This window comes from Ailuropoda melanoleuca, chromosome 11, assembly GCF_002007445.2.
Source record: "Ailuropoda melanoleuca isolate Jingjing chromosome 11, ASM200744v2, whole genome shotgun sequence".
Lineage (NCBI taxonomy): Eukaryota > Metazoa > Chordata > Mammalia > Carnivora > Ursidae > Ailuropoda > Ailuropoda melanoleuca.
The window spans coordinates 59,494,891-59,518,011 of record NC_048228.1 but is presented as its reverse complement, the minus strand read 5'-3'; the positions used below and the strand labels follow the sequence as shown (position 1 = coordinate 59,518,011).

The 23,121-nt window shown below is 32.9% G+C and overlaps 1 protein-coding gene across 6 annotated transcripts in view; it reads right to left on the bottom strand.

Annotated features, from left to right (window-relative positions):
* Positions 1-23,121, bottom strand: part of EPHA5 (EPH receptor A5) — a 349,095-nt gene that overhangs the window by 37,204 nt on the left and 288,770 nt on the right. For 4 of the 6 annotated variants that reach the window (XM_011223454.3, XM_019798407.2, XM_034671740.1 and 1 more), the window contains 4 exons: positions 18,934-18,999; positions 9,793-9,860; positions 8,344-8,469; positions 4,195-4,380 (listed from right to left, as the gene is read on the bottom strand). In XM_011223454.3, the coding sequence (XP_011221756.2) occupies positions 4,195-4,380; positions 8,344-8,469; positions 9,793-9,860; positions 18,934-18,999 (446 nt within the window). The remainder of the gene's footprint in view (positions 1-4,194; positions 4,381-8,343; positions 8,470-9,792; positions 9,861-18,933; positions 19,000-23,121) is intronic. The other 2 variants (XM_019798404.2, XM_019798406.2) reach the window with 1 other exon arrangement.

The following is a 23,121-nucleotide window of genomic DNA, read 5'->3' as shown; positions in this document are numbered from 1 at the left end:
ATTGTAGAAATATCCCTGGATAATGTAAAATAAGAACCTGTAAAATGGAAGTGCCTTTCTAAGATAGAATGAAATACTATATTTGAAAGGTAATTACAAATTATATAATGTCATAATTGTCTGACAATTTAAACAATCGTCATTGAACATGCTATCTCCTCAAACATAGAGATAAAAAGAAATAGGGAGACACTCCTCTAATGTTCCTCTAATATTTTGCTTAAATTTATTAATCTTACAAAAGAACTAAATTTATTTGTAGATGATCCTAGATTAAGAAATATAACTATGAATCATTTTAGCACTCAATAGAAGTATTAATTTTGATAATAATTTCCACAAGTGGGAAAAGAAAAATCTTAAAGAACTAAAGATGCTGCAATTGGAAAATTATTTTTCCTATTTTTATTTTAATTTTGAATCTCTTCAAATAGTAAAAGTTGGCACTGTATATATTACCTTAAAGCATCTTGCATTGTGAATGAGTCAATTAAGCCAGGACCTGTGGGTTTTTACATCACTTGTCATGAAGTCTCTCTAGAATATATAACTATTTCAGATATGCCCTGTTTAACAACACAACACAGAAGGAATTTGAATTCAGGCCCATGTTTCTGGCACGTAGGGCGGTGATACGAGAAAGATGAGGTTCATGATAGCACCACCCATAGGAGTGTGACTTCAGACTCCCTACCTCAGCTTCAATCAGAAAAGTCACGAGATTTAGTTGCACTTATGTCTCATTATCTCTGTGCTGCAGGTTGAAAATAATTGTTGAATAAATTAGCATCAGATCAGAGAGCATGAAATTAAGGACACAAATAAAGTGAGTTGCAACATGGTAAATTAAAAACAAGCTGAAGACTTTCTAGGCTGAACATCAAGAGGTACATTTATTAAGGGGAAATGCAGTTCGAGTTCACACAGAACAAAAAATAGGACAGAAATATTTTAAATATTTTCATTTTGTTTTATGTGTATGTGTAGTTTCATGGCAGCAACATCAAATAGAGTATTTGATTAGGAGATTGGAAATTTCCAATTTGGATTCCTAACTGCAGTACTGTTTTTTAGACTAAAATTTGCAAAATTTAGATATGATCACTTGTTGACAAAGGTTTCAAGTGCATACAAAATATATGACAAATTTAGTTGACTTCATATGAGAAATGTAGTTGTCTTAGTTTGTCTCAGTCAGGACCCATTCACATTAAACAAGTTCTATAATAAATCAGGGGGTCTATAAAAGTAAGTAAATATTAATTGTAATAAATTAGGAGTGTTGTCCGTTAGCATCTGATGCACTCACTTAGATTAAAATAAATATTTATTCACTACTCTAATTACTTGCAGTTTTGTTCACACACACATAAACATAAATATATCTTAATTTAATCTGCACAACAATCTTATAAATTAGGTATAATTTCCCCCTTTTTTTGGTGATACTGAGGCTCAAAATGTTTAACTGACCATGGATTGGTTTAGCTTTAGATATAACAAGCTTACATAAATATTTAGGACACTGTCTCTGTCTTCAAGGAGCAGACTTTTTTTTTTTTTTTTTTTTTTTTTTTTTGGGGGGGGAGTTAAAATATATGCAAAAAAGATAAAATTAAATGAAATATTTGAATAAGAGTTTTGGCCAAATGAAAGATCATTACAGACAACTGCAAAAACCTGTACTTTGGCACAGTGTTCAAAAGAAGAAGGAATTACTTTAGGTTGAAGTGATGAGGGATTGTTTCAAGAATGTGATGTGATTGGAACAGGGTTTTGAAGGAATTGAAAAGGTAGTGAATAGGAGGGTGTAAGTTTCAGAGGAAGAGACAATGTAGGCAAGTCAAAATATCAAGCATGTTAAAATGGACTAAGAAAACAATGCATGTGAAGGAGTTCAGAGCACAGGAAGAGATAAAACGGGAAAGTAATAACTATATATTGTTTTAGTACCTATTCTTTGACATGCCCATTCTAAACTTTACCTGTATTAATTCATGTCCCCTTCCCACCATCACTATATATTCTTAATCCATGTCACTGTTGAGGAAACTACATTTCTGAATGCTTAAGTAACTTGTTCAGAGTCACATGGTTTATGGCAGAACCAAAATTACAATATGTGGCTAGATCCATAGTCCAGGTTCTTACCATTATGCCATACTGTCATCCATGATAATAATAATGATCTGGCACTATTGATCTGAATAGTGATAATATAATGATCTGAATTCATTACAGAAGGTAAACTGGATACGTACAGAGCTTCACATTAACCCTGGGTAATAAGAAGTCATGGTCAGAGTTTATTTGAGGAAGTTAAATTTATTGGAGAAAGCTATATTAAGGATGAGATGAAGAAATGAAATGTATCAAATATTTGCCTACTATTATTACCATGACTATAATTAAGAACTATGTTTTATATTAGATAGTATCATTACTGCGTAGGAAATAACAGTAATCAATTATTCTTATAATTCTTGTTCCTATAGTATCTAGTGCCACAAGATATCACTGATATCCTTTTAGGACCTTCCCTTCAGATAAAATGTAGTCACATTCAAATTCTGATTTCATTTTATTATACTGGTGACCATCTTTTTTCACATCATATTCTTATTTCAAATATTCATTGGGTATAATTTTTGTAAAATATTTTAATTTCTTACATTACTAAAAAAACCCCATATTTTTTCCGTGTTCTCTACCTTTCTTTCTCTTGTCCCTGCCTCTCACCTTTCTTGAGGAACTTATTTGTTCTGATAAGACTTAAGGATGTCTTCCTTGCTCCAGCAATACTCTCTTTGGGTTACTGTCAAGGAGGTAATAAAGTATGGGCATATATGCAACTGGAGGAAGAAACACACCTAAGTTTTGGGGAAAAAATTGTCTGCAGGTTATTTTATTTTTATGCTACATTCCTCTATGATAATTCTTACTGGAAATATGTATCTCTTTGAAAGCAGGAAAAAAAAGTCTAGTAATATAAGCTGATTCAAAAGTTCAGCCAGTCGTCAACATGATACTTTTGCTGTGGTCTGTTTTAGGACTTTTAAGGGGCTGCTACTTTCTCGATCTGTGACTTATTATGAATAAATCATGATTTAAAAATTAACTTGTTATATACCAGGCAAATATTTTGACTTGCTTCTTTTGTCTATATTGTGAAAAAGTTGTGTTTTTATTGTTGTTATTTTGTTTTCCATATTTAAAAGCTAAATAAGTGGATATCCAATCATTTGAAATGCCTTAGTAGATTGATGGCATTTATTGAATACATATTGCTGGTACACATATTTGGCATATATAATTTAAAACTTGATTAATAGCAACTGGAAGGTGAACAGATGATTGAAAGCAAATCTAAAGAAAGTCCCTTGCTAAAATTTTTTAGATGATTTAGAAAGTGGTAAGTAGAATTTGAAGGACAAAGGAAGAAATGAGAACACATAGAAATGGCAAAAAAAAAAGAATTTAAATAAAGACTTCAATCACGTGACCCAAAAATACTTTATTGGATGACTGAAAAACTATGTGAACTCTTTATATTGGGAAGGTCGTCACATAGTGACATTTGTAAGATATAAATACAAATTGAAACGAGATGTGAAAATCCAGATATTTCTGAGCAAAAATTACATTTTCTTTAAGAAAATAATTAATCTCAAGGAATTTGTCCAGTCTTCTGTGGCTGCCGCTTTCCCTAAAATTATTAAAATATCTCAATGAAAAAAAAATGAATAAAAGAAATATACCTGTCTTTAAAGACTAGTTTAAAAGATGTCAGGACACCTATGGTTAGAGTGATCCTATTAAATGTTAAACTTCAATGCCTCAGTCAAAACATTGAAGTTAATATTTTATTAGGATAAAAAGTGGAAGAGCCAGAAGAAAAAAAAATGTTGATACCTTTACTCCTTCTTTTATCTGGATACATTTTCTCTGGCAGTGAATTCATAGTAAATGCGTGAATAAATATGTTTTGAAAAATCAAACAGAAATTCAGGTTCTATTAAAGATCAGCTCGGACAAGAATCTACTAAAATACAGGACAATTATTAACATTAAATAAATTTTTAATAACATTACCGTGGCTACTTTTCTTTTTATCCTAAAATCAATAATTACCTAATAGAAGACACTCAGATATTCATGACACACACACACACATATAATTTCTACTGTACTTACTTTTGGTCACAACACCTTCTAAGTGAATGATATTAGGATGATCAAACTGCCCCATGATACTTGCTTCACCCAAGAAATCACGGCGTTGTTTCTCTGTGTAGCCTACTTTCAGGGTTTTGATTGCCACAGGTAATTCTCTTTTTCCAGGAAGTTTCAAACGTCCACTACAAACTTCACCAAATTCACCTTGTCATAAAGATGGAAAAGCACATAAACTCAATTCAATCCTTACTCTAATAATATGCTGAAGTCCTCCTAGAATACTAAGGTTTAGACAAAACAGTATTAAAAGGGGAGTCCAAACTTCACTATCGAGAATAAGTGGTGCTTTGGAAAAATCGTCCACAGGTGATCATAAAACACTCTGGGAGTTATTAGCTTTATCCATCTCCCCTACAAAAACCTTAATGAAAACATTAGAAAGAAATTAAATGCAACTGATTGAAAATCACTTCCATTTTCCTTCTTTTTCTACAATAGCAGTGCCTTATTAATTGATGAGAAGAGAAAAGGAGGAAAGTTTATAGAAGAACAAAAAGGAAATAATTTTAAGGAAGAGATGATTCATAAATAGACTAACCACATGCTTAAACTATGTATAGTTTCAGACACTACAAATTGTATATGGAATGTAAAAACAGTAGATGATAAAATCCTGTTTGAATATACATATTTTTGCTGTTTTTTTATTTTACAAAGCAAACATTTGCTGGTTTAAAGATTTTATTTATTTATTAGAGAGAGAGAGTGCACAAGCAGGGGGAGCAGCAGACAGAGAGAGAAGCAGGCTCCCTGCCGAGCAAGGACCCCAATGAGGGAATTGATCCCAGGAACCTGGGATCATGAACTAAGCCAAAGGCAGCTGCTTAACTGACTAAGCCATCCAGGTGTCCCACGCTTGCTAGTTTAAATATGATCTCCAAAGAAGGAAGCATTAAAATATACCACGTTGAAAGCAAGTCAGTTACAAAAGATTTAAAAGCATCCTATGTTAGATCAGGACATTGACATATTATATTCTACAATATAAACACAAATTAAAAGAAAAGAGAAATGACCCAAATAGATAAAACCATGAATGACAGAGGAGCGATCACAACCAACAACATGGAAATACAAGCAATCATAAAAGAATACTATGAAAAATTGTATGCCAACAAACTGGGGGATCTGGAAGAAATGGGCAACTTCCTAGGAAATTACAAACTACCAAAACTGAAACAGGAAGAGACAGAAAATTTGAACAGACCCATAACCAGAAAAGAAACTGAATCAGTAATCAAAAATCTCCCAACAAACAAAAGTCCTGGGCCGGATGGCTCCCCAGGGGAATTCTACCAAATATTTAAAGAAGAGTTAATGCCTATTCTTCTCAAACTGTTCCAAAAAACAGAAATGGAAGGAAAACTTCCAAACTCATTATACAAAGCTAGCATTACCTTGATCCCCAAATCAGACAAAGACCCCACTAAAAAGGAGAATTAGAGGACAAGATCCCTGATGAACATGGATGCGAAAGTTCTCAATAAAATACTAGCAAATCAAATTCAACAGTACATTAAAAGAATTATTCACCATGATCAAGTGCAGTTTATTCCTGGGCTGCAGGGGTAGTTCAATATTCACAAATCAATCAACATGATACACTGCATTAATAAAAGAAAGGATAAGAGCCATATGACCCTGTCAATAAATGCAGAAAAAGCATTTGACAAAATACAGCATCCTTGTCCAATACAAACCCTCAACAAAGTAGAGATAACTGGAACATACCTCAACATCACAAAGTCATATACAAAAGACCCACAACTAACCTCAGTGGGGAAAAACTGAGATTCTTTCTCCTATGGTCAGGAACAAGAGAAGGATTTCCACTCTCACCATTACTATTTAACATAGTACTGGAAGTCTTAGCCTCAGCAATCAGACAACAAAAAGAAAGGCAAGGAAGATGTCAAACTTTCATTATTTGCAGATTACATGATATTCTATGTAGACAACCCGAAAGACTCCACCAAAAAATTGCTTGAACTCATACATGAATTCAGCAAAGTTGCAGGATATAAAATAAATGTGCAGAAACCCATTGCATATCTATATGCCAATAACAAAGCTGTAGAAAAAGAAATAAAAAAATCAACCCCATTTGCAATTGCACCAAAAACAATAAGATATCTAGGAATAGATCTAACTAAAAAAGTAAAAGATCTGTGTTCTAATAACTATAGAACACTTACGAAAGAAATTGAAGAGAACACAAAGAAACCAAAAAGCATTATATGCTCATGGATTGAAAGAACAAATATTGTTAAAATGTCTATACTACCAAAGTGATCTACAGATTTATTGCAATCCTTATCACAATACCAAAAGCACTTTTCACAGAACTAGAACAAATAATCCTAAAATTTGTATGGAACCACAGAAGACCTCGAATAGCCAAAGCAATTCTGAAAAAGAAAAACAAAACTGGAGGCATCACAATTCCAGACTTCAAGATATACTACAAAGCTGTAGTGATCAAGACAATATGGTACTGGCACAAAAAGAGACACATAGATCAACGAAACAGAACAGAAAACCCATAAATGGATCCACAACTCCATGGTCAACTAATCTTTGACAAAGCAGAAAAGAATATCTAATGGAAAAAAGACAGTCTCTTCAACAAATGGTATTGGGAAAACTGGACAGCCACATGCAGAATGAAACTGGACCACATTCTGATACCATACATAAAAATAAATTCAAAATGGATGAAAGACCTTAATGTGATAGAGGAAAACATCACAGTCCTAGAGGAAAACACAGGCAGAAACCACTTTCACTTTGGTAGGAGGAAACTTCTTACTAGACACCTCACCACAGGCAAGAGAAACAAAAGCAAAAAATGAACTATTGGGACTTCATCAAGTTAAAAAGTTTCTCCACAGCAAAGGAAACAATCAACAAAACTAAAACAGCCTATGGAATGGGAGAAGATATTTGCAAATGACAGATCTGATAAAGGGTTAGTATGCAAAATCTACAAAGAACTTATCAAACTCAACACCCAACAAACAAATAACCCAGCTAAGAAATGTGCAGAATACTTGAATAGATACTTTTCCAAAGACATCCAGATGGCTAACGGACGTATGGAAAGATGCTCAAAATTACTCATAATCAGGGAAATACAAATCAAAACCACAATGAGATACCAACTCACACCTCTCAGGATGGCTAAAATTTACAACACAAGAAATAACAGGTATTGGTGAGGATGCAGAGAAAGGGGAACTATCTTGCACTGTTGGTGGGAATACAAACTGGTGCAGCCATTCTGGAGAACAGTGGAAGTTCCCTCAAAAATGTTAAAAATAGAACTACCTTACAATCCAGCAATTGTAATACTAGATATCTACCCAGAGGATAAAAAAATACAGATGCAAACAGATTCAAAAGGATACATGCACCCCGATGTTTATAGCAGCATTATTAACAATAGCCAAACTATGGAGAGAGCCCAAATCCACTGACTGGTGAATGGAGAGATATATATAATGGAATATTACCCAGCCATCAAAAAGAATGAAACCTTGTCATTTGCAATGACATGGATGCAGCTAGAGTGTATTATGCTATGTGAAATAAGTCAGTCAGAGAAAGAGAAATACCATATGATCTCGCTTATATGTGGAATTTAAGAAAGAAAACAGATTGAACATATGGGAAGGGGGGAAAGGAAAAAAAGGGAGAGGGAAACAAGCCATAAGAGGCTCTTTTTTTAAAGATTTTATTTATTCTTTCGAGAGAGAGACAGAGAGAGTGAGAGAGAGAGAGAGAGGGAACACGAGTGGGGTGAGGGGCAGAGGGAGAAGCAGACTCTCTCTAAACAGAGAGCCCAATGCAGGGCTCAATCCTGGGACTCCAGGATCATGACCTGCACCGAAGGCAGACGCTTAACCAACTGAGCCACCCAGGCGCCCTGGGTGATGTTAGGGCATATGTTAGTATGGCATATATTAGGATGAGCACTGAGTATTGTATGTAAGTGATGGATCACTGAATTCTACTCCAGAAACAAATATTGCACTATATATTAACTACCTAAATTTTAAATTAAAAAACAAAAATAAATAAAAGTCTGAGTTAAACACACTCTTGTACCTGCTCCAATAACTCTTTCAATGGTGATGCATGAAGCTTCTATCTCCTTGGCAAATTCATGGACAGCTTGATTGGGATCCTCATAGGTGTGAGGATCAATGTAAGTTCTTACTCCTGGCAGTTTAACTGGAAAAATAAATGTGCATTAAAACATAACTGCGTGTGATAGATGAATGAAATCATAAACATTATTAATATGCAACGGTAGCTTAAATCCCTAATTCCTAGAAATGGCTAAGCTTCAAGGACAGCCCCTCTCCTGAGTTGTGGGAGTCATTTGTATAGCTATGTCATTTTTATAATTTTAGAAATCTGGATTGTTGGCATGTACAAGAAATGCATATATGACAACATATTTGAATAGATATATCTGTCAACAATAATATTCATAGAGTCAGTCTCTGAGGCAAACTAAGATAAGTTTGTTTACTAAACTGGCCAATGAAATGCTAGTGGGTTATTTGTTGTTTTCTTATTCTGTTTCACTTAAAATGCCACCACAGATGAATGTTGGTTTTACAAAAAATAATTTGAAATAATTTTTCTGGTGCTTTGGTCCAGTAAGACTGACACAGAAGTCAAAAGAAAAAGATAAGTTCTAACTCTCACTCTACCCCTGTACTACATGGCTTCATCCAAGACTCTAAGATTCTATGAGCCTCAGTTTCATCTCATTTAATGACTTCCAATTTCACAAGTTTTTGGGGTTTTTTAAGGATAAACACCATTAAATAAGATAGAATGTATGAAAATAGATTCAGTGCTTTGCAGCATGAATTATGGCTTTAATGATTTTGACTTTTATGGTCATAACAGGGTGACAAAAACAAAAGAAATTATTTTTATTTACTTGGCAAATCAACTAACACTATACTACTTACGAAAAAATACATATTAAAATACCATTAATTAGAGCTCATTTAGGCTAATTTTTAAAGCATGTTATCAAAACTTGATTTTCCGTGTTTTTAAAAAGGATAGTGTTTTTCAAATCGTTGAACAAAGGTTGTTGCTACAGGCTCTGCTCAGGGAAATTCCTGCTATAATGCTAGAAAAAAAAGAAAAAATACTGAGAAATTTAATTTGTTTCATCTCACACTGTTATTTAACGATAAATTTCTACTGACTGTGCTGGAAGAAATTAGAATTGGCCTGGAAATTTGGTTTGAAATATAACAGCTTTTTATATTGATTGAAAACATTTTTTAAAAAAATAATTATAATAAACGTGTCCTTTAAAAAATTGAATAAACCATACAGCTGCTGCCTAGAGTCAGGCAGCAATGCCCCCAAGCCCATATGCTTTACAGAAACATAACAGAACACTTATATTTTTTTAAACACAATATTTTGGTCAGTTATTACAAATCTCCTTGTCTGAAAATAAACAAAAATAATAATAAAATCTCCTCTATTTTGTTTTCTCTTGATTTTTTACAATTTGCTTACTGTGCCCATTATGAAAATGCATCTTTTCCTCTTCTGGATCTTGTTTTGCTTTGCTGTAACCACACCGCCTGGAACAGAGTAAGTTACAATTAGCCACATCTCCAAGTGTTGAATCACATGAAGCCCAGAAGCATGAAATGCAATTGAAATGATTGCAGCCCTAACTGATTTTCACACTAGTAGCACGAAAAAACACCAATCCTTCTTTTGGATGAATCATATTTCCCCCACCAGTATCTCTGTCTTGCCCAGATTTCACTGAGAAGTCAGAAGCCATCCAAATCCATTAAAAAAAAAAAAAAAACTTTTCTCCACTATACACCACACTCCAGATATTTTGTTTCCTTTCTTTCTTTCTTACTTTTTTTTTTTTTGCCGCCCCGTAAGCCTTTTTACAGAATGTATTGCCCCAAATACATCTCTGATTCAATAGTGTCCTCCTTTCAGTATCTTACTCTGTAATTTTTCCCCCCATTTTGGGGTCTTTAGTTGCTCCACTGGCTCTTCTCCACTTAATCCATTTAGATCACTACCAAATTTATCACAATCTGCAACCCTTCTCAGTTCAGTTCCACTCCCCAAATCTTACTCTCTCCTGTTTTACTAAACTACTTACTAATTTCGAAGTCCTTGCAACCTGCTCCTGTTATTGAAAAAAAATTGTCTTTGGAGGTTCACTAACGACATAGTCACCTCATGACTTTATCTTAGTTTTTAATTATTTATGATGGACTGAAATCCCTGACTACTCCTTTTCTGATGCTTCTTGCTCCTCTCTTCATTTATACGACCTTCTCTCATTCTCTACTGTCAATCCATTCATTTCCATCAATTTAATTAATACCTCTATTCTGGTTTAATTCTTTTGAGAGTTATATGCTTGTTCCTCATAGATTTATTTTGTAGGGATATTCCACTGGCATACAAACTCAATAGATGAGAAAAACAAATCATTGTATTTCTCTTGATTTTCAGTCTTGATCTGTTGCCTTCTTTTCCTGTGAATAACACTGGGAAGGCTTTGGTGCCTTGAGAACAAAGCCTTACTCTTGTGTACTTCACAAAAAATTAGTTGCCAAATCCCAAGCATCGTAAAACGTAAAAGTCTTACAGTTCATCTCTTCTTTTTCATTAGCTCTATTGCTTCTTCAATTAAGGCTTTGTTAGTTTTCATTGGGATTGCTATAAGTGACTCAGAACTGACGCTCCTACATTCTGTAACTATTTTCCTAAACTCTACTAGACATGGCTGTAGCCAAATTACTACAAATAAGGTACTCTTCTATCTTTTTGTCTCCTGCAAAATCTTCAATAAAATAATAAGATAAAGGTTTCTAAACATAGCCCTCATGCATATTTCCTACACTATCTCTGGTATCTTCAAAGATACTGGACTATCTTCAGGTCCTCAAAGTATTTCTCCATGCTTCCACACATTTGCGTATACTGGTTCCCACACCTAGGATATTCTTCTCAACAATTTTCAGTTATCAAAGTCTAGTTCAATTTTTTCCTTCTTCATGCTCTTTTTCCTGAGACCCCAACTTAATGTAATTTTTCCCCATCTGAACCTAATAATTTTCTGGACTCCTCTTACATTGTGATTTCCATTTCAATGCAACATAATCATTTTGTATGTCTTCTGGAGCTCTTACTATTTGTCAGTTCCATAAATGGCAGCAACTAACATTTATCTACAAATTTCTGCAGTGACCTAGCACCTGTCTCAGAGTTGGCACCAAAAATATTTGTCACACTGATGAATGAATAAATGAATGAGTGAATGATATTTTGATTGAGTCTACACAATGACAAGTATTTGGAGAGTTGATGAATACTAAGTTGATGTCGTACACGATAAAACATTAAAACACTGATTCAAATGAAAATATTTACATTTTAGTGAAATTCTAAGGAAGTGAATTTACTATTCATAAGGTCTCATAACAAAATTGAGTTTATTAAAAACAAAATTTCCATTGATTTCTGCATAAAGAAAACACAGCCAAAATGATAGATTGACAAAATATTTTCATTACAAAGTTGGTTGAAAACTACTATGTGATGTAAATGAAGCATCCGATCAACACATACAAATGAGGACTGTTCTTTGTCATATTCTATGATATTTCTTAAATATATGTATATTTTGATATATAAATGAAATCTATTTTATCCTATATCACTTTCTAGTGTATAATTACATATATATTATACAAAGTAGATATAACACAACCCATCTTGTGTCATTTTTGAAAGAAAAATACAATTATATTTGTTTTATCATGTTAACAAACTGGCAGTTTATTAATAAAATACAGCTAAGTGAAATTTGAGTAAAATTGAAGTAATATACTTAATAGGTATGCTGTTCTTGGGTGAGGAAAAATACACAATGGGGATTTGGTGGCTTTTCAAATGTTATTCATAACACTTAGATAGCTGCATTTGTCATCTAAGAGTCCTTAAGACATCTTGAATCAAATCACTGCAGTGAAATGGAGAGAAAAAAAACAAATACATAAAATCATACTAAAATTGTATTTGGTCTGACATTTAAGTTATTTTAATGCACTGTTCATAATTTTTCTAGGTATTACATTATTCTTTCAATCTTTAATGCATGTGTCTCTAGAGAGAAGTTACTGATACTTTTTAAAATCAATATTCTAACTACAATTGAAATCCCGAGATTTATGTTATTTAAATAATACCGACAAAAAACCTTTGTTAGACGAATTCTAAAGAGACCTGAAAAGTATACAAGTTCTTGCAGTTTACTTTAGAAAACAAACATCCATTCTACCTTCAACTCTCCTACCTTCAAAAGAAAAAAAAAATGAGCTTTCAAACTTGTATCTTCAAATAGTCTTTATCATTAAATAAGCCTCATGGATTTTTAAATTGCATGCAAATTCCTCATATGAAAATGGAAATAAAACTTTGGATCTCATCTAAAAAGTGATCTGGGAATACCTTGGTGAGGACTGGTTAACATTTTAATACCTAAGGTGAGAGTCAGGAGGGCAATAGAAAGGAGTTATTTTTGACTGTGGGCATCTCTGGAGCTCTATAACATATACGGCTGCATGTCACATTAACATATAAAATTAAGTTCTGGAACCCCCCAAAAGCATCATTAAAACAAGCCTCAACAAGATACAGCAAGTAAAAGTGCAGCTGGCAGAAACGGGCACTCAAGCAGTGGTTCAGCCTCGCTAACAAAGCATTGCAGGATGCCTGTTCATTCAGTATCATCTTCTGTACCTGCTCCGGATGCATAATTTTAACCCATCAGACAAACAGTCAATAAATATGCCATTCTGTACATAAATTATGCCTCCTACCTTCTGGAACCATTTTTTTTTCTGAATGGAAAAGAAACAGTTTTTTCATTTTGCTCTGTATCACAATTTTAATTAGCTTTGGTATCATTGTACTAAAAATATCTGGAGTGTTTGTAATTAGGGGAATCATCTTCTTCTCATTTATACTTACGTTCTCCTAGAAAACAATGCTGCCTCACTGTTCAGTAGTAGAGGCGGGTATGAGAAATTATATTAAATGTAGGCGTAATTCATATTCATTAATTCATATTTATCAAAAATTCCTAGAAAGACACTTAATATGTAAATATAACAGTAACTTTAATAGGTTACTTAGAAACAAGTCTATTTTCTCCCATACTTGTCCTAAGAATTTGGGTAACACATCTTTGATGATACTAATTTTGATCTTAAAAACTTAGCCCCAACCATAACATCTAAATTTGTATATTTGAAATTTCCATAATACATGAAAGAGTAAGCAATAATCTTTATGTATGGATGGACGTGCCAATGAGTAATTTAATTCTTGGATGTAAATTAAGAATTTGATAATAAATTAGAGTATGAATGTCAAGCCCCCCAGAGTACCAAGCAATGCATAGAATTAGTAATTTACTAAATGGCCCCTTATGGCCAATGAGGGAGGATGAGTGAAAGCAATAGCCAAAGGAGATTGTAAATCCTTGTTCAACTACAGCTTCCAGAGAATCAGAGTTTTCCATTGCTTTAGCCTACAGAAAAACGCTGGTAAAAAAAACAAAACAAAACAAAACAAACACCAAAAAACCACTTTTTTTCCCCCACTGAATTCTAAATAAGGTGGGGAGGGGTGCAATGATGGGAGGAGAAATAGTTCGGCATTTTGATTTATTTGAAAGAGTGAGCATATGCAGTTCCTAGGTCAGAAATGGAAATGTATAGGTTGCCTAGTTTCCAGATTGATTAGGAAATGCTTTACCTATATTTTAAAACAAAAAATTAAAATTCAAAAAATTCAAAAGGCAACAAATAGCAGCAAACAGAGTCACTTATATTTTGCTTATGGAAAATAAAATCTTGCAATTTAAACCTCTTTAAAAACCACACTGCTCCATATATGTACACTCTCCTATTCTTACATAATAATGACCTCAACCACTGCATAATTTGTTTAAAGAATTTTATTGCTAGCATCTTAAAAATAATAAGTTACAGCTTCTGAGGAAATAGTTTGACTTTTTCACTTCAGGATTCTCTCCAACTGAACAAAAGTAGTTTTAATGAAATCTCAGGTAATTCACCCTCATAAAATAAAGAAGCATACGAACACCAGCTCATTAATATATCTAATAAATACTGGAAATAGATTAAGTTTTGTTTTATGGGATGATATTCTTCAATAAGAATGTGAGTGAAAGTATAGTGAAATGAGATTTTGAATATTTAGGCTGTATTGTTTGCAGGACCTTGACTCTCATTCATATAGTCTCCATTCATATACTAGGGTACTGTGCGTTTTGAGTTCCTCATAGATAGATTTAAGTCATTTAAAAAAATGCAAGTGATCTATTATTGTTTACTGAAAATTTTCAAACCTACTTCTCAAGAGAAATGTATTCATGTTGAAAAACACACTTTCCTTGGGATATGGGAATGGTGTGTATATGGCACAAAATGAAGGCATAGCTTCCAAAGTTCCCATCTCATGTTCTATCAGGATGCTAACCACTCCATGGTTAAAGGCAATATGAGACATTAACTTATTTCTCATTTTATGCCTTGCATACCTTTTTTAATTTCCATATTCTAAAAGACATAGAAAAAAGAATACCTTTGAAATAACAGCTTCCAAAATAGTATAGTACATGTGAATTGGTAAATTTTTCATTAATGAACTCTTCAAATCATTTTAGAATTAGCAATAGGAAGACTTAAACACTTTCAAATACTCAAAGATGAATTGTAGACTTTTCGACATTGAGTTAAATTTTAATTGACTTAGAATTTTGATATAAAAACACATTTCATAAAGTATGACATGTGAAGACTGTCTCCCTGTTTTCAATAAATTTTGTTCTAATGCGAGAGTAGGTAATATCCTATTAATTTTTAAACTATTTCATGAATATGAGTATTGGATTTCTCAATTAGAGTAGGTTCACTTAATATCTTCAATACTGTCTCTTACTTGAGGTTCCACAAGTACTATAAAAAGGGATTTGGGAGCAGTTCATTGCTGTATTTTACATAGCAAGCCTTCAATTGGAATTTAATATGTTCTCTATATAGTGAGAGAAGCCTTACATCTGCTTGCTATGAGCACTTTAAATGGGGGTCTAGAATTATAAGGGATAATTTTATATTCTATCTCTCTCTCCTAACTCTATAAAATGAATAGTACTTCCACATACCTCCCTCAGAAATGTTGTGAAGATGAATGAAATAATCTTTGTTGTATGTATGTGGAAACCACGGGATCTTTCAGATGGACTTATAATAAATATTATACTATAAACATATTTTGGTTTTTGTAAACATAAACACAAATGAATATTAAAGGATAAATGACAATGTTATTTTAGAAATTACACACATTAATGTCTTATTTACATTAAAAAACAATCCATCCAACACTGTATATTTGTAAAATAGATTTCCTTTGAGAAGTAAAATAATAATTAGAATCTCAAGACAGTTATGATGGCATAAAGTCAAAGACATCCAATAAAAATACCTCTCCTAAAAATGTAGACAATCTTGGGTACTTAAAATTTAGGCCTCTAGATTTCATTCATAAATACTACAGAAATATTTTCTATTATTGGGTAGGTTGAAGTCAAAGAAGAAAGAATATTTGAAATATTAACATTATATATAACTGCACAGATTTCACACAAAGTGGGCAACTAGAGTGATGAAAAATAATTTGAAAATGTTGCCAAAGGTGGCAACATCTAATTACCAATTTCATCTTATAAATGGTACACCATGCATTTGGAAGAGAATGGAGCATGGTTTTCTGGTGAGATATATAACACAGCAAAACTCACAGCTCTGGAGAACTGAAGAAGCTTTAATATAGTTGAACTGCAGGTCAAAGATCTCAATCAGTGGTTTCAAGATTATGCTTTTCAGGCCCTGAGATTTTCACAGGTATGTCAAGGTACTTTTAAAAGCCAGTGAATTTACAGTGGCAATTTTAATTGCTTTGTAATATAATACAAAATAAATAAATTTTAAATGTATAAAATACATCATATTTTGCGTTACATTAAGGTCAAAACCAACTATACATGAGTGGCCTTTGCAGAAATGAAAAACAGTGAGATTTCACAATCTCAAAATGTCCAACAACCTTTGCTCTATAATTGTAAATATAGTCTGTTCACAAATGCTGATGATAGAATGTTCTTCCATTGGAAAATATTTATGTGTTAATTGACTCATACTGNTATATTTTGCGTTACATTAAGGTCAAAACCAACTATACATGAGTGGCCTTTGCAGAAATGAAAAACAATGAGATTTCACAATCTCAAAATGTCCAACAACCTTTGCTCTATAATTGTAAATATGTCTGTTCACAAATGCTGATGATAGAATGTTCTTCCATTGGAAAATATTTATGTGTTAATTGACTCATACTGATTTGATTATACATGAAATTAGATGACAAGATTTCAGGTCAAGATTTTTCAGTATGTCAGTATTTTCAGTAATTCAGTATTGACTGTACTAGGAAAATTATTCTCCTCAGCCCTTAATTTCCACTATAAAAGGTTGTTTTCTCCTCAATGCTTTAATCAAAACAGATAGTATTTTTAACTGAAACCTTCTAGTGACTTGACATTCCATTACAAAGTGGAATTTCAGAAAACATAACAATAAAAACATCTTCAGCTTCCATTCCTTCCCAGTAATAATTTTGGATAACTCTCTTATAGTCTGATTTATGTAAAATCAATTAAAATTTGTTTCTTCTGCTTTATTTTGTTTTGTTTTACTAAGAATGCATTAAAAAAATTCTGGATCTTCCATAAATTTTTCCACAAAAACCGTTAGCATTTTATTAGGTATCTAAGGACATTTGTGGCTAAATCATTCATTCATTCATTCAGTGTGTGTGTGTGTGTACATGCGCACACACACACAAATACACATGCACACACAAATGCACTCACTGCCTCCACAATTACTAATGTTATTTGAATAAAAATATTAGAAAAACGTTTCTGTTATTAGGTTTTCTGATGTGTCCTTTGTGAAGGAAGCATTCTGCCTTTCCACTTTTCCTCTTCTATTTATTTTATAAACTCCCTGGAGCCAACTGGATAGTGGAAAAGATACTATTTTTAAAATCAAGCATTTAAAATCTAGTTAATGTTTGTTTTTGCCAATACTTTTTAAGTCATGTCTTCATAAATTTTTATACTCTCATTAAGGTTATATTTGAGATTTACTTCAAGGTAATCCTGGATGTCGATCTTTTTTCCAAGATGTAAATTCTGCTTATTCTACACCAGTGATGATCTATCTCTTATAACAACTATACTCGAGATTCAAATAGCATGAACAGTTCAACAACTGTTTGTTTTTTGGTTTTCATAGAGTGTTTCAAAAAAATCACAGTGTAAAGCTATTTATGTTATACTTTAGCCTTTGCCAGATTTCAGGTTTTTTTGGTTTGTCATCACAGCCCCAGGCTCATGAAAGAATTTTCAGAGTAAGTTAAATCATGCGAAGCAAATCTGTGCTTTCATATTAACTTCAAAACTTTTTTCAAGTACAAAAATTTCAAAAGACTGAGAAAAAGATCTCTGAGTTTTATCAATCTGTGTGTTACTTTCTCTCGTTCTCCAAAGATCACTGGTATCCATTCCATTTCTCACATGCACACACGTAAGCATATATTCACAGCAGTTTTTTTAATCAACAAAAATTAATTTACACCTAGAGAATGCAGGTTACAATTTAAAGTGCCCCAAGAAAACCTAATACTTCTCTAAAATGCATTTTGAATGTATTTTCCAGGCAAATTTTGACTACCGATAACAGCTCGATACAATAGTGCAGGGATTTCAACTCTTCAGTCTGGGCAGGAATTATCTAGATTATTTCACTTTTTACAAGATAGCACACTAGGTCTCTGGCCTTTCCTCCTGGCCTACAGCCTTATAGCTATACCCCAGATATATATTTAGGATTTGCATTTGTAAGTAATTAAGACTATCCCATTTAGAACCTGATCCCCAAAATGTGCATATTTTTTTACTTCACTGGCACTTCTAATATCTAATATAATTCAAGCTTGAAAATATTAAATAAACCATTTAAAATTACATGTGGTTCTCCAATGCCACACATATCCACAAAGATTACAAAAAAATAGAAGATCCCACTTAAGTTATGGTCATTCCATGGTTCTGGGAGAGAGAAATGGTGATTTCACCTCGAAGCAGCATTTCAGCACTTCCATATATGATATGATTTTAATCTTAATGGCACAACAAACATAGCAACATGTTAAATGTAAAACAAATGCTACAGTCTTACAACTTCTGGTTTAGATCAGGACCACAGTAAAAGCTTTGGAAGAGAAGTATGAATGCTTGACATAAGATGATGTGCTATATGTATATTTCATTTGAAAATATCCATTATCCAATGACTTGTTAAGATTCCCGTTTGGAAATCAGTTTTAATCTACTCTTCTACAACTGGTGCAGTAACTGTTAAAATGTACACAAATGGAGAAAAATAAAAAAGGAATGCTGACAATAATACATATAGGTGGGACATTACAGAGGAGTGAAAGTGGGAGGGGAACACTAACCATATTAGGCTTGGATGGGCAACAGCGCACAGGGAAGAAGCCCTTCCACAGCCACACTCGCAGCAACTGAAAAGCAAACAAGAGAGCCCAAGATAAGGAAGAGATCCCACTCCCTCATTATAGCATAAAGACACTATGAATTTAGACAGGTGTCTGTTTTGCTTTTCAAAAGCAAAATCCCTAAATGCATTACAATTAAATTTCTTCCACAATGCTTTTCAAATTAAAAAGCATTTTATGGATTTAAGAAATACAGAGCCATATTAAATAGTTATTTTTATTTTACTTAAAATGCTTATTCAGTAGGATATATAATGAGCCAATGCATTTGATTATGCAATTAATATAGACATACAAATAAAGATGAAAGCCCATTTAAATACATCTTTCCTCAGAAATTCCTGCAAAATTTATATTCGGAAGACATGGTAAATTGTCCTTTAAATACAAGTTTGCATAGAGCCTACAAATTGGGAGGGAGAATAATGTTCTGCTAATTTGACCCACTGATTTCGTATGCCAGTGGCATTATTTATCACAACCTATTGAAAATGTTATGCTTACATGACTTCTCCAATCACCTATGGAGAACTACCAATTTAAATTTACATATTCAGACTTAAAAAATGCATCTCCAAATATATATTTGTAGAACTACTGCTATATTTAAAAAGCAAACTATATATAATACATGCACTTTTCTGGATATTTCAACATTTAAGATTCATTCAAACTTTCCACATATTCATAAAAAATCCAGAAAATACCAAGTAAATTGCTTACTAAAATGCACTTTATTGTTAGAAACCACATAAACTGATTGCAGAGTATAACATAGAAGTTATTTAGTGCTTCACTGCATTCACTTGCTAGTATAATTTATGAATAGCATTTCTACTGATTTCAAGAGAACTGCCAAATGAGCTCAGCAATGATACATAAACCAGCAGGCCTAGGGTTTTGTCTAAAATCTGTCTATTTGAACTGTAATTATTTGAAATGTATCTACTCTATTTTATAACAAATAAGGAGAAGAAAGTGAAATATAAACATACAACAAATTTGGAAATGCTAACAAGGTAGACAAGTATTTCCAAATCAAATTCCAAAGGGTCTTTTTCAAAGGAAAAGTGGGGAATGCTCCATATTTTTTTTTTTGAACCTGATGATGTTTTAATTTTTAGGACTACTAACTGTCTGGGAATTTGGCTATCACTAAAGTGGAATCCTAGTATATAAAAATGGCCACTGTGACATTTATTTCCTATTTGAATATTTATTATAATATATTTTTAAGGGGTGCCTGGGTGGCACAGTCAGTTGAACATCTGCCTTCGGCTCAGGTCATGATTCCAGGGTCCTGGGATGGAGCCCCATGTCCAGGGAGCCTGCTTCTTCCTCCCTCTGCCTGCTGCTCCCCTGTGCTTGTGCTCTCTCTCACTCTCTCTCAAATAAATGAATAAAATCTTTTTAAAAATATACCTTAAAATTATATCACTGTAGAGATAATGAAATTCAAAGTTAAAGTGTATTAAAATATTAAAATACTTAAAGAGTAGTTAAAACAACTGTGAAATACTTTGGCAGATCTGAATATATTTCTTTATAATTATATTTATTTCATTAATGTCTTAAACATGTACTGATCTCTTTTATAAATCAACTTTCCTGTTTCTGTCTGTACCATCACTCACATTAGGGGTTGCCAAACTATATATAGCCCATGGACCAAATCTAGCCTACCACTGATTTTTGTAAATAGGGTGTTGTTGGAACACAGCCATACTCATTACTTGTGTGTGGCTTGTTTAGTGTTGTTATGACACAGTTGAGTAGCTGTGACAGAGAATGTAGAGCCCTAAAACATTTACTATCTGCCCTTAAAGAATGTTTGCCTTCCTCTTTTCTTAGACTATTAGTTTCCTAAGATGAGGATGCTTCTTTGATCTTTTCTTTTTCTTCACAGTTTAAACGAATAGAATGGCATCCATAAGTAGTCAGTGTTTTACTGTAATTGGTATTAACTATGGCACAATTAGCTCAATTTACTAACAGTTATTAATGTGGAAAGTTTGCATATATGTGTTAATTTCAAACAGCACAGTTCCAACTCAATAAATAATAAATAGTAATTGTTGACAAATGTATCTGATTACTTTTCAATGATTAAAAAAAAGGATGATGTGATCTCCTAATAAATTACAAACATACTTCTAGTTGTAAATTATACACAGTTTATTAACTCATGTAGAGCTGTGTTTAGGAAGCGGTAACTTCACTGTGCTTTGCCATTACGTAACAGGATTTAATATTCAGCCAGTGTCCTGAGACAAAAAACACACTGACGATCCTAAAAATAATATTGTTTCAGCCATCCTAATTTGAAGAATTATAATAAGGTTTTTGCCTTACAAATTGGTACATACACATACACACACATACACACACACACACACGCTATTCACTGTAACACCAAATCCACAAATTTTAGTCTTGATGAACTTAAATCGCCTTACTTATCACTAGAATTTTAATTTAAAGTTTTAATAAACTTTAATCAAAAATACGAAATCATGTAAAATCAAACACTTGTACTTCTATTTTTTTCTGGGTCATTGCTTTAGATTTTGCACTGATAGTGTCTGACTTGTTTTAAGATGGCACAAATAAATTACCTTGGGTACATTAGTTAACCTCTTTGTGTTTCAGTTGACAGCTATAAAATAGGAATAATAACAGATCCTATCTCAACAGTTTTGCGAAAATGAAGTGAGAGAATATATATATATATATATACACACACACATATATATATATATTCGCTTAGATCAGGATCTGGCATAGCATACGTTTTGGGAGAGAAGTGGTAGCTTAGTCTTAGTAATATCATAATCAAAGTGATGGACTAGATTCTTATTATCTCTGAGAATTGTTTTTTTCATGATCCATATAATATTATCATACTAAGTATTTCCATTTATAATATAAATAAATAGCTGATTACATTCAGACCGACAGACAAAAGGCCCAATGTAATTTTTAAAAAAATCATTTCCATAAAATATTTTTTCTAAGGATTTAGCAGTGATCACAGCATTTTATGCATTATTAAGACGATTAAAACTGAAGTTCTTTTACGAGGACTATCTGAAGTGTAAGCGTAACCCCCCAAATACATCTTCTAAAATAAATGGAGGATGCTGTCACAGTAATACCCCAGCACCAGATGGTATATATGCTCTTTCCTTAATCAATAAATACTGGAAGTACAGGTTAAAAATGCTTACAAGCCTCAGAGATAATTTAGAAATAGAAACCAAAATGTGCTAGAAATAGCAGCCAATCTAATTTCTGTGAGCTGTGGCTCCACACAGGCCCCATCTGCATTCTCATCAGTCTGCAGCACCTGGAAGTCTGTAAGTAACTGCATGCAGCTATAACAAGATCATTATTAGCCAAGTTTAAAATAGTGTAGCTCTTCCAGGCTTATAATAAAAAACTGTGGGTCTTTGTTTTAACAAGATATTTTGATTTGTCCTTCAGAAGATTAAAATGATAACAGAAGCTTTTCAGACCCAAAGAAGATTCAAATAGAATTACTTCAGCCAGGACTTAACACAGAGTTGATCAATATATGCATGAAGTGTGTCAATGTAAGTAAGATAACCTCCCTCCTACCAAAGCAAGGTGATTATAACTCTAGGGAAGAAATTCTCAATAATAGTAGATCAGAGAACCAAGACTACAGGCTACGGATAAATGATTTAAATTCTTAAACAAGAGATCATACAAGCAGATAAGAAAAACACTAAGACCTTAACAGATAAATGAGAGCAAAGCAGGAAGAGTAATTTCACAAAACAAGTACTTTAATTAGGTAACAAATATTTTCAGTTTATCGGTAAAAAAATAAAAAGGTGAAGAAAACGAAAAGGGCTCTGTTGTTTACCCCTTTTAAATAAAACAACAATAACAACAACTGATGGTACTCAGGACTAGAAAAAACAGACTGGCACTCAGGCCACTGAAGAATGTCACCAAGCTTTTAGAACAGAATCCTCTAAAACCTAACAAAGAGCAATAAAAACGTCCTCACCTTTTGACACCATTGTGAAGTAACAGAATTAAGATCATGGGGTTTGTAGTCAAACTAGGAGCAGTCCTGGATACATCCATTACTATATGGAT